The sequence below is a fragment of the Cucumis melo genome, chromosome 11 (assembly GCF_025177605.1).
Source record: "Cucumis melo cultivar AY chromosome 11, USDA_Cmelo_AY_1.0, whole genome shotgun sequence".
Taxonomy (NCBI): domain Eukaryota; kingdom Viridiplantae; phylum Streptophyta; class Magnoliopsida; order Cucurbitales; family Cucurbitaceae; genus Cucumis; species Cucumis melo.
Genome location: NC_066867.1, coordinates 21,525,874 through 21,541,207, shown reverse-complemented (window position 1 = coordinate 21,541,207; position 15,334 = coordinate 21,525,874). Strand labels below are relative to the sequence as shown.

The window sequence follows — 15,334 nt, the reverse complement described above, 5'->3', positions numbered from 1 at the left end:
CTCTTTTCTTTTATTTGAAAATCAATATTTACTTTCTATTTAAATTTTTTTTTATCTTAATTGTTTATTTTATAACATTTTAAAAAACATCCACTAACATCAACATTTTTCATGTTTATATTGATTTTTTCTTTTTGTAAAATTAAGTCCTAAACATTTTGAACTATGATCAATACTCAAGGCAACATTATCTTTTAAAAGGGATAATATAACCATCTTTTGATAATAAAACTAAAGATACAAAAATAAGAATACTTAATAGAATACAAATAAACGTCTACAAACGCCATAAACAAACAAAATACTATAATGTTCAACCTTAACACCATAAGGAAAACTCACATCATTCATCACTTTAAGACAGCAAATTTTATTATTTCATTCTTTTTTTTTTTTTAACTATGATGAAACACATTTATTTTTTTTTTTTTGTTTTTTTGTTTTTTTAATTTTAAACGAGATTAATATTTTTTAATCTCACTTTTCTCTAAACCATTCTTAACCCTAGAGAGTGCTGAGTCAGCAGTTCTAACCTTTTTCAAAGGGATAAACCCAAAATGGAAATGACCTCCCAAAGACGAACCAAACGAAGACACGTGGTGGTACATATTACCTTTGACTGTGGTCCCGGACCCACGTAAAATACGGACTGGATATTGGATTAATACACCGAAACGACGACGTCTTCAACCGGATACTCCCGTTATAAATTGGAAGCCTTAGCAGCGGAGATTTTGAACATTTTTCCAACCATCGTTTTACGTCTTAATCATCTCTTTCTCTCTCCCATTCTTTCCTTTCAACAAAGAAAAATACAAAACACATCCTCTGTTTTCGTAAACTCAAAATGTGTGGAATTCTCGCCGTTCTCGGTTGCTCCGATGATTCTCAGGCCAAACGTGTTCGTGTTCTTGAACTCTCTCGCCGGCAAGTCCTCTTATTCTTCTTTATCCCTGCATATCATTTTCATTTTCATTTACATTGTTGTTGAAATCCTGGATTTTAAACAAAAAAAAAAAAAAAAAAAACGATGCGTTACAGATCGTGCATGATTCCAGATTATGAACGAATTTGTTCGATCCGAGAATCAGTAGTAGTTCATTTTATTTTTTGAGTGGACTGCAAAAATGTTGGTATAAGGGGTTTTGTAATGGATGATTGGCGGAGGCGGAGAAGAGATGGTGGAGGGTTGAGGAGGGGAATGTGTGGAGGAAAGTCGGTTGAGAGAATGATAATAATGTGGGGGGGTGATTAGAAAGGAAATATTGAAGAGAAGAGGGAGAGTTTTGCTAGAAACGTGGAATATACAAGAGAATATTTAATGGTAATAGAGTTTTTTAAGAAAATATAATTAGAGCTGATAAATCATTCGAAAGTTAAAAAGCATCTATTTTTCTCTCTCATGTATAATAAACGTGTAACTGTAAATCCTCCTTTTTTTTTTTCTCCTCTGACTTTTCAATTTTGGCCATTATTTAGGCTTATAATTTTTTGTTTTATTTTCTTTAATTGATTTTATTTTCTCATAATGGTTATAACTGAGAAAGTAGCCAAATCTCTCAATAATTTGCATATTGGTTTAATTCAGCTGTTTTTAAATTTTGCCTTAATTTTAAAAAACAAAATGGCTGTTGTGTTTTTTTCCCTTTTAAATGGTATGTTTTTTTTTATTAGGCCCCGCCACGACTAATTAGTAGGATTTATTTAGCTAAATATTTCAATATTATTTATTACATCAAATATTTAGTTAAATTAAAACTTAATTATACACTAAAATATTTATTAATTTGTGTGTTTTTCATATTTAAATTGAATTTAAGTTTTTTTTGAAAAAAAAATTTACTTATAACTTTTTTAACTTCTGGTCGAGGATGATAGTATATGGTAGAATTTTATTGATGGGGTTTTATAGATTAGTAAAAATAATAATAATAAAATATAATGGGAGAAATTTGAACTAATTTTAATGGAACACTGAGTTAACTTCTAAAATTAGTATTATTTTAGCTTTTTATATATATGTAATATAAATAGCAATAAAGTTGAGAGTAGTTTGAGTTGCCAGTGATTATATGTGGTTGAACAATTTGGAGATAGAAAAGGAACTTTTCATTAAATTAGTATGATTCATGGAAAGAATTGCACGAGGATTGATATTAATTAATTAACTACGTTTTGTTGTTGTTGTTGTTGTTGGTTTGACAGATTGAAACACCGTGGCCCAGATTGGAGTGGGCTTTACCAACACAAAGATTGCTATTTAGCCCATCAACGTTTAGCCATTATCGATCCTGCATCTGGTGATCAACCTCTCTACAATGAAGATAAGTCCATTGTTGTCACGGTACGCTTCCTCAACCTTCCTCCACCTCCTCGTAATGATTTAAGAAAAAGAAGTGTTTTTCCAAAAACTGTACTTTCGTGTAAACACTCTTCATAATAACTCATGTGTGGAGAGTTCGGGCTTCTTTTACACCTCACGCTTAAGCCTTATAAGAGTATGTTGCGCGCCTTGAGCTCTAAAGAACAGTGGTTTTTATGTAAAAGTTTCTTTTTATTTGTTATATACTAAAGATGTTCTAATTAATTTCAAATTATTTTGTAATTTATGGGTGTGTTTTGTTTCTCCAAATGAGAGATTTGATGAGAGGTGAAAAATAGGTACACAAAAACAAACGCCATCTTATAATGTAAATGTGTAAAAGTTTTTGCTTGGAAACAGGTAAATGGAGAGATATACAACCATGAGGAGTTGAGGAAGAAATTGAGGAACCACAAAATTCGAACTGGAAGTGACTGCGATGTTATCTCACATTTGGTATTGATACATATATATGATGATGAGAATATGTTTTCTAGGAAATGATATGGTTTTCCATGATTTACCCATCTAATGTGAGATTATGATAATTTTTATCACTTGGTGTGTATGTAGTATGAAGAATATGGAGAGAATTTTGTGGACATGCTTGATGGAATGTTCTCTTTCGTGCTGTTGGACACGCGTGACAATAGTTTCGTTGTTGCTCGTGATGCAATTGGGATTACTTCCCTTTACATTGGATGGGGACTCGATGGTAATTGAAATAATTCCGAATCTCATTTGCTTGTCAATGTGTCTCAAATTGAAGCTCCATAGACAAACGTTCTTCTAATACACTTTGATTTTGATTATGTCAGGCTCAGTTTGGATATCTTCAGAACTCAAAGGTCTGAATGATGATTGTGAACACTTTGAGACCTTTCCACCAGGTCACCTGTACTCTAGCAAGGAAGCTAAATTCAAAAGATGGTATAATCCAACTTGGTTTTCTGAGGATATTCCATCGACCCCATATGATCCTCTTGTTTTGAGACGCGCATTGGAGAACGTATGAATTAGTGTGGTGGATTTGAAGACACTTTACTAAGTTTTTAACATCTTTCGAAATTCTATTGAGTAACGAGCTTACATGCTAGCAAATTTATGTAGGCTGTGATCAAAAGGTTGATGACTGATGTTCCTTTTGGAGTTTTACTATCTGGTGGCCTTGATTCATCATTGGTTGCCTCTATCACAGCTCGTCACTTAACTGGCACAAGAGCTGCTAAGCATTGGGGTACACAACTCCATTCTTTCTGTGTTGGTCTTGAGGTTGGTTTCTTTTTCTTAGCCTTGTTGCTCCTACAATTATTGATTGTGTACATATTGAGAATCATTTCTCTTAATAACATTTGTCCTCTAATGCTCAGGGTTCACCAGATTTGAAGGCTGCTAGAGAAGTTGCTGATTTTTTGGGAACTGTCCACCATGAGTTTCATTTCACAGTTCAAGTATGTCATACTCATAACTCAACAAACAGATGTACAATCCCCACTTTCCTTGACCTACAATTTTAACATATTTATTTTCTTTTATAATAGGATGGGATTGATGCTATTGAAGATGTTATCTACCATATAGAAACATATGATGTAACTACGATCAGGGCAAGCACACCCATGTATCTTATGGCACGAAAGATTAAGTCACTAGGAGTAAAGATGGTGATTTCTGGTGAAGGCGCCGATGAGATTTTTGGTGGATACTTGTACTTCCACAAGGCTCCTAATAAGGAAGAGTTTCACCGTGAAAGTTGTCGCAAGGTATATGGTTTTATGAAGAGCACTACTTGATTTTCATAAGGTCCAAGATGATGGGAATTGCATTCATATCAGAAACCTCTTTGTTTTCCCTTTGCAGATTAAGGCACTTCACATGTATGATTGCTTAAGAGCAAACAAGGCTACTTCAGCTTGGGGCTTGGAAGTTCGAGTTCCATTTTTAGATAAGGAATTTATTAATGTTGCGATGGCCATTGATCCAGAATGGAAAATGGTAGAGAAATAAACTTCACGATATCTATCAAAATTAGCTTTTGCCCCCCCTAAATCTCTAAGTCCTTTCTCGTTTCTCATTTTATCTTTTAATCTATTTCAGATCAAACGTGATCAAGGTCGAATTGAAAAATGGGTTCTTAGGAGAGCTTTCGATGATGAGCAACAACCTTATCTTCCCAAGGTATTTGAAAGAAGAACCCCTCTAGTAGTATACAAAAACTATAACTTCAACAAGAATGTAACGCTCTGTTCTTGTCTACAGCATGTTTTGTACAGGCAAAAGGAACAATTTAGTGATGGTGTTGGATATAGTTGGATCGATGGCCTTAAAGCACATGCTGCTCAACATGTAATTTGATAAACTTCTTCGAGCCCATTTGATGATGTTTTTGTTGAAGAATGAAGTTTATAAATCTAACCTTTTGGAAGTTATGTTCATATGCTTGATGATGAATGTTCAATACATGCTTTTAGGTGACGGATAAAATGATGTTGAATGCTGAACACATCTTCCCCCAAAATACTCCAACATCAAAGGAAGCCTACTACTACAGAACCATATTTGAGAGGTTCTTCCCACAGGTAATTTACTTCCATCAACGACAGCGTTAACTGTTAACAAACATTCTTAGTAAATTCCATTAACCTTGTTTTGCACATTGTATGTCTTTTCAGAACTCAGCTCGTCTGACTGTTCCGGGAGGACCAAGTATCGCTTGCAGCACGGCAAAGGCTATCGAATGGGATGCTGCTTGGTCCAAAAATCTTGATCCTTCAGGTAGAGCTGCACTTGGAGTTCATGCTGCAGCTTATGGAGATGAGGCAAATGGTGTAAACATCGCCCCACCGAAGATAATCGATAGCATTCCGAGAATGGAGGTTGGCACACCAGGAGTAAAAATCCTTAGCTAGTATAGGATTGTAGTAGGGTTGTCGTCTTGCTTTATGATAAATCATGTCCTGTAAATTGTATGCCTTAAATGTACAAACAATATGGGAGCAATGTAGAGTGTGAAGGTCTGCAAGAAGAGTGTCATTAGTGAGACCTTCCCATGAAAACTTCCTTTGAATATATATATATATATATAATATATATATTTATGTAAGATTCTTCAAATTATGTAATCTTCTGCCTTCTAAGCATGTGTGGATGTACTCATGTACATTTTAATTACTATGAAGTGGTTAAAATTGCAAAGTAAAATCAAGGATGGTCACAAGTTGGATTACCATCCGTTTTCAGGTTTGTTTTATTATTAACCATACCTTCTAACTATAGAAATATTATTGTACTAAAGTATTGATTCCACACTTTAAATATTATACGAAAAACGGGTCAATTTATTTACTCATAAGGCAGCTCTAATAAATATATTTTGTTTAGAAATAAATATAAAGAGAACCTTCGACACCAAAAGGCAAAAATGAATCACATCATATTTGAAATAACAATCGATGGATACTTCTAAAAACATTAAAATACCGTAGTTCAATACTATTCTCCTTAAAAAATTTAAAATATAGCATTACACTGAAGATTGGGTTAATGTATCATCAATATTTATTCGTAATTATTACCAACTTCAAAAATTATTTTTGAATTTCTTCAATCAAAGATCGATTGATTTTATTTAATTTTATAAAACACCATATCTAGAAGTATCAAGTGAATTAAAATTTTTATCAAAGATGTTTTTAATAAACAAAATTAAAAAAAAAGAAGCTGTTTTTCCATATGGTTTAATACCATTTATATATCAGCCCCATCAAAGTTCTAATAATTCATGTTCTAATATTATTTACAACACCCTATTTCTAGAAATCTTTTAACTATCCAAAATGAGCTTTCCTAATTCTCTCCTGCAGTTATTCTGTACAAGAGAACACAAACACTAAGCTCTAAACCGCAAACCAAAAACAATTCCAAACCACAATGGGTTATGTTTTGCAAAATTATTCCAAACCGCAAACTAATTCTAGAAAACAGGTTATACACGTGGGTGATTTTCGTCGTTGAGCTCAAAACCACAATGGAGTCTCAATCAACAACTGATCAACTTGTTTCTTCGCCTGTAATACTTCAAATAATCACGAGTATTCTCTTGGAGACCCTCAAAACGTTTGAAGCCTCCGGCTGAGCACGTGGGATATTGTTCAATGTGGCTTGTTGAATTGTTTTGAAGATGGTTCTTCAGCTTCCCCTAAGAACATGAAGAACAATAAAAAAAACGTTTTTCCTACAAAGATGTATGAGACAAGAGCGGTAGGGTGGGATTGGTTTAGGTAGAACGATGAAATAATTACCACGTTAACCACCAAACTGGGGCTGTTGTTATCACTGGTGTTAGTCGCTGAGATTCTGTAAAATTAAATGCAAAATAGGGTCATAATAAGCAGATTTGAAGAAACTAGTGTGAAATATAAATGTTAGAAGCAGAAAAAGTTTCCCAAGAAAATTCAACAAAAATCGAGAAACTACAACGTAAAAACCACGTTTAAAAATGTAAAATCAGACATTGATTTCCTTTTAATAATTAAAGAAAGTATTTTAGAGCATGTAAAAATAACTTAAACCATTTCAAAGTCACTCTCAAACATGTTTTAAGCGATATTGTAAAGACAATCGAAAATTCTTTTTTATTAATCAAATACCATTAATGCTCAACCAATCCCATCAAATTACAAAGTTGTTCAACAATGATTGCCTTATGTTGGAGGTGGAACAATTATTTTGCAACAAGCAATAACTAATGACAGATCCAATTAAAATTGAGAGGGGAAGACATACTCCACTTGTTCTTGCAAAATACTGCCCTCATTGTGTGCTGTTGGATGAAGTTCGGTTATCACACTGGATCCGCAAATATTATCAGAACTATTTTTATTTTTGTTGGCAGCATCATGAAGGTCAGACTTCCCTGCCAGAATTGTGAGATAGAGATCTGACGTTATAATGAAGCATGATACATACACTTCACTTAAAGTAAGCCTACGACAAATTACCTGATAATGAGCTAGGCACAACTGTATTCTTCAGCAAGAATTTCTGGCACATTACAGTTTCCTGGAAATCCAGGAAAGTATAATTAAGAAACTCTGATCTCTCGGAATCAGTCATCTTTGAAAATCCAAATGAAGTAGTCCATGCATTGAGCACGCTTGGAACAGCTGGCAAGACCAGCCTCTGAACTCCCATTCCTCTCAGCCTCTGGAAATACATGTCAAATACATGAGAAATATCATAATTTTCGAGCACAAGAAGCTAATAAACACCAACTTGGTGATGTCATGCTTCTACAAATTACAAAAAAGATGGCAGTAATTATCAGCCATTCACTAAAGTCAAATACATCCTCAAGACATTTGGGAAAAGAGGGGCTAGGGAGTTGCGAGAGAAGAGGTTAAACAAAAAAGAAAAGAAATGAAGGAAAGCATATGGATGTAAGAGTGCAACTACCTCTTCAAGCTCATTCATTAAAATGCGACACATGCCAAGTCGACGATACTGAAATCGAGTTCCAACAAGTGGTACTTCTGCCACCTTCTCTCCATAGACCCTAGAGTAGTGCCCCCACATTAGAATAGCAATAAGGAATAGGGATAATAAAAAGTGAAAAGCATCTCAAAGGAATGTTTAAATACCAGGTCCCACTACAACTGAGATTATACTGCTTACCTTATAGCAGCAACACTAACTAATTCATCATTTCTTTCTAAAAGCACAGTATAGAAACCTTGAAAGTTCAACCGCTTAAGCTCTGACCTGCCAAGTCATAGACAACAATATCAGTTGGACATTGCAAAGTACTCATAGCTGTGATCACGAAACCATCTATTTCCACAATTGTCCTGTACTCTTCTTAACGATACCAGTTTTCATCCTGAAATTCTCATTCCAATTTCAAGATTTTCAAATTTAAAGATCATATAGAACAAGCATAGGTATCCTATCTATATTTTCTTGTATATTTTTTAAGAAGAAAAAGAAATAAGACCAAAAGGGGGTTGCCAATTTTCAGGCTGCATACGTTAAGAGGAAGAAAAAATGAATGTAAAATAAACTATTAACTAGAAGTACTTCTCACCTTCTGCTAAAAAGGACATCCTCTACAATGTCTCTCCTTGTGTGTTGTTCCCTAACAGGTTCAAAACATTCATGTATCACAGAGAGAGCAACATTGAGCTTGCTCTGATTTTCTGTTAAGGTATCGAGGTGAGGAGGGTTGAAATAATCAGTATCAGAAGATGGGGCCTTCAAAAGTGACCAGGTTAGATTGTCACCACCCACTGGAATTGATTTGCCCAATAGCTTTTGAAGACCCCAGTATATCTGGGGACCATGGAAAGAAAGCATAAGAAAAGTTACTATATGATTTCCATAATGTTATTTACACTTGACACAGAAATAATTGCTTACCAATTCTTGATGAAATCAGATTGTGCAAGTAAAGTGTAGGAAAAACAGTAAATTCCATGAACTCAAATCATCTAGGTCTCCATAGTTCTAATAAAAGCAGCCACCCATTGTTACTTCTCAGAACCTCATTCCTCTAATAACCATAAGTACTGAAATCAATATAATATACATTTTCATTATTAGACTGGAGTGTCGATTTAATCTTACTTTATTTCATCTGAGACTTCGTTACTCTGTTGTTTAGTATCAAATTGCTCTTTCCCTCATTTTGACCATGTTTAGGAGACCTAAGACAATATCCAGCCCAAAATTTCAAAAATCACCTGAATATAGGATTTGGTAAGAGCTAAGTTTATTTGCACACATCAGAATACTATCTTCCCTTAAGGCAGTTGCAAGCTCTTTCTCCCTCATTCAGTGTGGCCAAGGATAATCGATACTTAAATGAGAAGTAGGAGCCCTAAATATTTTCTTGACATCGTAGACATCAGTTCTCAGTTAACCCTTATAAAATACATGGAGTAGTAAGCTCGTGATGGTCCAACATTTTAATTTTTAAACAAATAAATAAGGACCAAGGGTAAAACCCACCTGTTTACAATGTTTGTTACAAAACCAATGAGGTTTAGAACAGCTTCCAAACTTTTTGGTACCCCGTAGGCATTGAACGTGATCTGCACAAAAGAACTATCCAAGCATTAACAGACAATGTGGTTATTCTTAAAAGATACGCATGATCTTATGTTATGAAGGACCTTTTAGATGAAGTACCTACATTTACATTCACACTGATAACAAGTGAGGAAAGGGTCACCAACAACATTGGCGTGTTCACTCAATTTTTTCTGGCCACAAATGCCACAACAACACGATGGACAAAACCAATCACCTTCTGGGACATCCTAAAATAGTTCACAGTCAACTAATCACCAATTCCTAATATATTGAATCGAGAAACTAGGAAGAGGTATCTTACCTTTAAACCAAGACAGCTTTGGTGGAATGATGATGGACACTGATCACATAAAATTAATGTGCCTCCAAAGTGACAAATTGAACAGATATAGTCATTCTCACCTTTAGAAAAGTCACCTTTTCTACAAGCAGAAGCTTGGTTTTTAAAGCTTCTGGTCTTTTTATTGCAAAGTATCTGGCATTCTAACAAGGATTTTCCATCTTCCAGCAGTATATTTGCAGCCGACCGAGATGAAGTACCACCAGCGTGGATTTCAAAACCATTGATTGTATATAGCTTCTGACAGCAGCAGCATTTGATCCCATCACGAGATATCCTTCCTTCAGCCATTGGTCGCCGATTCTTCCCTCTACAGTAATAAACTTTTGCCCTTGGCAACACCATATTGTTATCTATCAACCACGAGAGTATTGTTCTAGGGTTATGGTGTGAAGGACTTGGAGTGACCACCTCATGCACTCTTTTGCTTGAGCGTGACACACGAATTGACCTCCTATTCTCCATGTCATCTGAAAATTTATTGATACCTGCAGATACTCTTCCTCTGTTCAGTTCTTGCTTAACTGCTTCAGGACTCCTTATGCGCCTCGCATACTTTTTGCATACAGTCTGGACGCCAGATTCACATGCTTTACCATCTAAATTATGTTGGCTTTGAGGTAAGTGAGATGAAAAATCAAATACATTAGTCATGCTGATGACTTTTTCACACCTTTGAGACTTATTGTGACTAAATTCCATGAGGTATTTGGATGGAGATATTCCAGGAGACTTTCCAAGAGACGTTCCAATTGAATCTGAAGGCATCGAGCATTCCTGTACATCCACATTACTAGGTGCAGAGTAAAATGTATTGCTCACTAACTGGCCATCGGCCTTCTGTATTAAAAACATATTTTCCATAGTTCTGCCAGGAGAGTCTGTACTTTGGTAGACACCCTCTTCATCTAAACAGATTTTGCAGGCTGTTGAAAGTGAGGTACAAGTTCTTCCTAGTGGTGAAGTGTAGTTCCATCTTTGCTTGTTTCCCTTGCCTTTTTGGGTGACAAGCATACCCCATCCCAAAGATAATAGATGCCTCCTTGCTTCTGATTGCATTTTAACCACACCCTTCTCTCCATTACTGCCTAACTGACTCATGTTATAGTAGTCCATGACAGCTTTATGCAAAAGTCTGGGTTGTCCTAAAGCGACACCAGAACCATCAAGAGTAGTCTGAAAGCAATTGTTTGGACTTAAACTCCTTTCTCTCCCTGCAACACAAGATGAGAGTATCATATTACCTGAGCCTTGCATGATTTTCGTTTCATTTTTGGAAACAGATGGAGTGATCTCAACAGGGAGTTCTTCCAAGAGCTTGCACACCTGGAGAAGAGAATAGAAACACTTTCCATCGGGTGAGGTATATTTGAAAAGAGGCTTATCTTTCCTGTATTCTATTTTCCAGCCATGATACAAAAGATGCTTTTTAACATTTTCAACCAAAGCTTGTTTAGGCTTTTCTTTACCCAAAAGAGAATATTCCGTAACAGCATCAGGGCACGATGCAGCATCAAGAGGAGTTGTAGCACTAAGAGTTTCCCACTTAAAGGAACTTTCACGCCCTGAACATTTTGGCTGTTTCTTTACATTTTTATTCTCGGTAATTGGAAGTTGCTGATGGCTAATGGAACCACTAGCACCAGAAAGTACCTCAGCATCAGAAGCTTTAGATGATGATCCTTTAGGCAGCGTAGACAATGCTTCATCGCGACAAGAGAAATCTAGATCATTCGATGTTTTCATTTTGGTATCATCATCCAGTTGAGATTTTCCTAGAGCTAGATGAAAATTAATAGAACTAGGGCCAGAATCCAGCAACTCTGCGTCCAAACTATCATGTGCGTGCACTTCTTCATTTACCAAACCAAGGGAATCAAATACATTTTCCTGATTGAAATAACTCCTATCAAGTGTGTGCACTTCTTTCATTACCGAACCAAGGGCATCATATGCAATTTCCTGATTGAAATCAGTCCTAATCATTGTATTGCTTTTTTCAGATTCCCCTGTAATTGCATCTGCATCAACGTTAACAAAATCGATTGAAGGATTCTTGACTACACAAATTTTACCTAACTCACATCCTACACTGGAGGAACTTTCTAAAACCCGAAGCATTTCCTTTAGAGTAACATCTAAATTTTCTTTAATAACCTCCATCACCAACTCCTTCCACAAATCATTCATAGGAGAAGTCCACTTTCTAATCTTAATGAAATCTTCTTTTCCCCGTACTTCATACCATATTTGCTTCAAAGAAACAGGAAGATAGGATTCTTGCTCACATTGGTCAATTAACTCAAGAAACAACCAAGTCCCACGTCTCTGCCAATTCCCAGTGACCTCATCCCAATCCTGAGTAATACGCATTGTTTCAATTCCAACAGTCAACTCATCTCCCAAATCTGGAAAGAAAACTTTCCTCTCATCAGACCCATCTTCGTGATCAAAAATAACACCTTCCCACCAAGCGTCCAGGTAATTCACATCAACACACAATCCATAAGGCAAATCCCACTTTCCAAAATCAACCGTAGGTGGTATTGGCCTTAAATTCCCTCGAACATCCGTATTCCCACTCAAGAAATTAACATCGTCCAAAGTAGCCGAAACGGAAATAGCATCAACAAGAAGATCAGAACCATCATCCCGGAGAAGATGATCATACTTCACGAGACGAACTCCATTATCACACGCAACAACAGTCCCACCATGCCAAGAACCCAGAAACCCGTCTTCCAAACTCCTCACCTGCCATAAATCACATTCAAATGTAACAAATTCATAAACAAAAACAAAAAAATCCCCAATCTCTTTGACAAAAGAAAAAAGAAGAAAAAAAAAGAGCACTACATATTATATAAAACCCAAAGAAAAAAGTAAAAAAAAAAAAACCATTGTTACCCTGAAAACTTCTGCAATGAACCTCGAAACAAACAAACAAACACAAAAAGATAATGCGTCGATTACAGCAAAGAAGATAAACTACCCTCAAAACATCCGTACCCTTAATTTGGAATCCCAAGACATAAAACACCAAAAACGGCTAAAACGAAATTACATTACCTCAACTTTTTCATCAACGATGAGCCTTCTTTCAGTTCTTCGTTTCCTCTTCCTCCCAGTACCCTTTACCTGAAAGTGCAGAACCGCCATTGAAACGGAAAAGTAGAAAGAGAAGAAGGAATACGTAGGTAAGGAAACGGCAACGTCTCAAAAACTTGTGAAACAACGAGAGTAAGTCCAAAGAATCAAATGGAAGAAGAAAAAGAAAAGGGATAGAAAAATCATAATAAAGGAAGGGAGAAGAAAGAAAAAAAAAGAAAAGAAAGTTTGTTTGATTGAAGGCAATGCGATGAAGTGTTGTTACTGTTTTGATCTCTGAGACTTTGTCACCAAGGTAGCAACGAAACGGAGATCAAGAGTATGAGGGATTGTATGGGGCCGAGTACAGGGTAAGTAGTGTAAGATATTAAATATGATTGGGGCACGTTGTTATTTGGTTTACGTGGCTGGTGCGTATCTTGTGGGGCCTCTGTTTGTAATTCCACGGGGGTCTCAGTATGTAATCCCCATGCAGTTTCTAAATGTTAAAATAGTTAGAAAAAGGGAATTCGAAAAGTGCGTGATCTGCTGCGGGGAGGGCAGGATAGCTTAATGTGAATCTCCCTATTCTTTTTATTGGATCTTTTCTGTGGAGCCCACTGTTTGACCTATCCATTTGGAAAGATTAGATTTTTTATTCATACAAATATTTTCCAATATCCTTAATATGGAAAATAACTAACTCTCTTCTTTTTGTTCCCTCCTTTCATCTTCTTTTGGTTCTCTCCTCTCATTTTGAGAATCCAATTATTTATTTTATTTTAGGGTTGACTTGGACCACTTTTCATTGGTTTTGTTTGCACTTTTAAGTCAACAAATGGAGTCCTACTCACTTACTTTTTTGTTTGTGCCAATTGAGTTTGAAAATTGTTTTGTGTATAAGGGGAGTTGGCTAGTACTCACTTATAATAGTCAAATAAAATAGTGTATTATAACAGTCAATTTGGGTTTTGGTTTGGTGCAACTATTGCCCTCCTATTTTTACCTAAATATTTGTAACATAGAAGGGAGTATGAGGGAGATTGAAAAGGAGAAAGGGGAATGAGAAAGTATTATCATAATACTGTCTACGGTCGAGTACACGGTAATAATCTTTGGGGCAAAAGATGCTTAGTTAAAAAAGTGGAATACTGGAATTAATACGAGTCTTAAACTTACCTCAGTTTTTGTTGACGTGTGTGACAGTTTTGGCTTGTGATATTCTTGGCCAAGGGTATGAGAAAGAGAAGAAAGGAAAATGAAAACAAGAATTATCATAATCGTGTGTGGTGGAGTATACGATAATTAATAGTAAGGCCAAACATGGAGTGAGATAATGAATAGATTTCATATTATTCTAATCTAACTGAGTTTCAGTTAGGTCTATCGGCTCAACATTCTTTAAGTTCCATATCTTTTAGGCCTGGCTATGTTAGGTTTTCATCCTTTGGGCCGGGCCATTTTTTTTCTAATATTTCACTCTTCTCTTCTTTCTTGGGCTCATATATATATATATATATAAACACATATATAAATATAGTTTTTCCCCCTTTTTATTAGTATTTTATCAAACATTCAATATTTCAAAACTTCGCTAAAATTTTAAATCTTTTCGCTTAATCTTACAAAACCAAATTACAAACGTCAGATACTTTTTCTTTGTCGTCGTGTACATAATCTTCAAAAGTAGAGAAATCACAAAATAATTTTGAAATCTCCTTTTTAGTACTTAAAAATACCAAATAATTTTGAGAACGAATGCTTGAATACTAATATACATATGTTTATATTTTACAAAAATAATGAAAGATTTCTAAATATTATACGAAAATATGTTCATATTTATTAGGATTCGGCCAATACAATAATTTGGTATGCACGACAACAACACATACAAAATAGGTAGACTATTGTGTCTTACGGCGTCGGAACAATGTATGTATTTTAAATTTGGGTGTTGTAACTCCCGACACGTTCATGTACGCTTCGGGAGCTATATGAAAACTCCCGACGACTTATCTTGATGCATACTGACGTTCTCCTTTACAAACCCTCTTTCGGATATACGACTATGAGAAGAGAGAAAGGAGAGAAAGGAACCACCAACTACCGCTTGTGCCATCTCCAACCGTCCCTCTTCCCTCCGCCCCGGTGCGCCTTTGCTGTCGCTACCTTCCTCTGGTAATAACTATAATTTTTTTTCTTTTGTTTAGACTTAAATTTGAAATTGTAGATTGATTAGAAACTTGTTTAACTTGGTAAGAACATGAATTCTTTTGTAGTTATCCCAATGAAATGATAGGATTAATGAAAAATTTGGGTAATTTTCTAATAGGCATAATCAATTGATGTAGATTTCTAATAGGATGCTTGTTATTTTAATAATCTCTAGAGATAATATTTATGTGCTCAAATCTTTCTATAATCTTTTGAAAATAGATCCTATTTTTGTGTTT

General features: G+C 35.4%; 2 protein-coding genes across 4 annotated transcripts; one reads left to right on the top strand and one right to left on the bottom strand.

Annotated features, from left to right (window-relative positions):
• Positions 1-709: 709 nt before the first annotated feature.
• LOC103502918 (asparagine synthetase [glutamine-hydrolyzing] 1-like) lies at positions 710-5,484 on the top strand. 3 transcript variants are annotated; one of them, XM_008467040.3, is made up of 13 exons: positions 710-927; positions 2,206-2,344; positions 2,723-2,818; positions 2,936-3,077; positions 3,181-3,371; positions 3,473-3,634; positions 3,733-3,813; positions 3,904-4,125; positions 4,223-4,357; positions 4,460-4,540; positions 4,622-4,708; positions 4,834-4,941; positions 5,035-5,484. In XM_008467040.3, the coding sequence occupies exons 1-13, from the start codon at positions 848-850 to the stop codon at positions 5,269-5,271; spliced, it is 1,761 nt and encodes a 586-aa protein (XP_008465262.1). In that variant the 5' UTR covers positions 710-847; the 3' UTR covers positions 5,272-5,484. The 3 variants fall into 3 exon arrangements, with proteins under 3 accessions (XP_008465262.1, XP_050935465.1, XP_050935464.1); XM_051079508.1 differs by lacking the exons at positions 710-927; positions 2,206-2,344 and adding an exon at positions 2,349-2,498; XM_051079507.1 differs by lacking the exons at positions 710-927; positions 2,206-2,344 and adding an exon at positions 2,356-2,498 and having other exon boundaries at positions 2,706-2,818.
• Positions 5,485-6,073: 589 nt separating this feature from the next.
• On the bottom strand, positions 6,074-13,227 carry LOC103502917 (uncharacterized). Its single transcript, XM_008467039.3, has 11 exons — positions 12,861-13,227; positions 9,753-12,545; positions 9,552-9,678; positions 9,368-9,450; positions 8,445-8,689; positions 8,036-8,122; positions 7,817-7,916; positions 7,363-7,567; positions 7,148-7,277; positions 6,664-6,718; positions 6,074-6,560 (listed from the first exon to the last, which is right to left on the bottom strand). Exons 1-11 carry the CDS (start codon positions 12,948-12,950, stop codon positions 6,402-6,404), a joined length of 4,074 nt encoding a protein of 1,357 aa, XP_008465261.1. The 5' UTR covers positions 12,951-13,227; the 3' UTR covers positions 6,074-6,401.
• Positions 13,228-15,334: the final 2,107 nt, after the last annotated feature.

Excerpts from the sequence above, each read along its gene's own strand:
- LOC103502917 (XM_008467039.3), bottom strand. The coding sequence starts at position 12,950 with ATGGCGGTTCTGCACTTTCAGGTAAAGGGTACTGGGAGGAAGAGGAAA. Across the intron at positions 12,546-12,860 it reads TCGTTGATGAAAAAGTTGAG|GTGAGGAGTTTGGAAGACGG; the intron begins GTAATGTAATTT and ends GATTTATGGCAG. Across the intron at positions 6,719-7,147 it reads ATTTTGCAAGAACAAGTGGA|AATCTCAGCGACTAACACCA; the intron begins GTATGTCTTCCC and ends TTAATTTTACAG.
- LOC103502918 (XM_008467040.3), top strand. The coding sequence starts at position 848 with ATGTGTGGAATTCTCGCCGTTCTCGGTTGCTCCGATGATTCTCAGGCC. Across the intron at positions 3,078-3,180 it reads CATTGGATGGGGACTCGATG|GCTCAGTTTGGATATCTTCA; the intron begins GTAATTGAAATA and ends TGATTATGTCAG. Across the intron at positions 3,635-3,732 it reads CTTTCTGTGTTGGTCTTGAG|GGTTCACCAGATTTGAAGGC; the intron begins GTTGGTTTCTTT and ends TCTAATGCTCAG.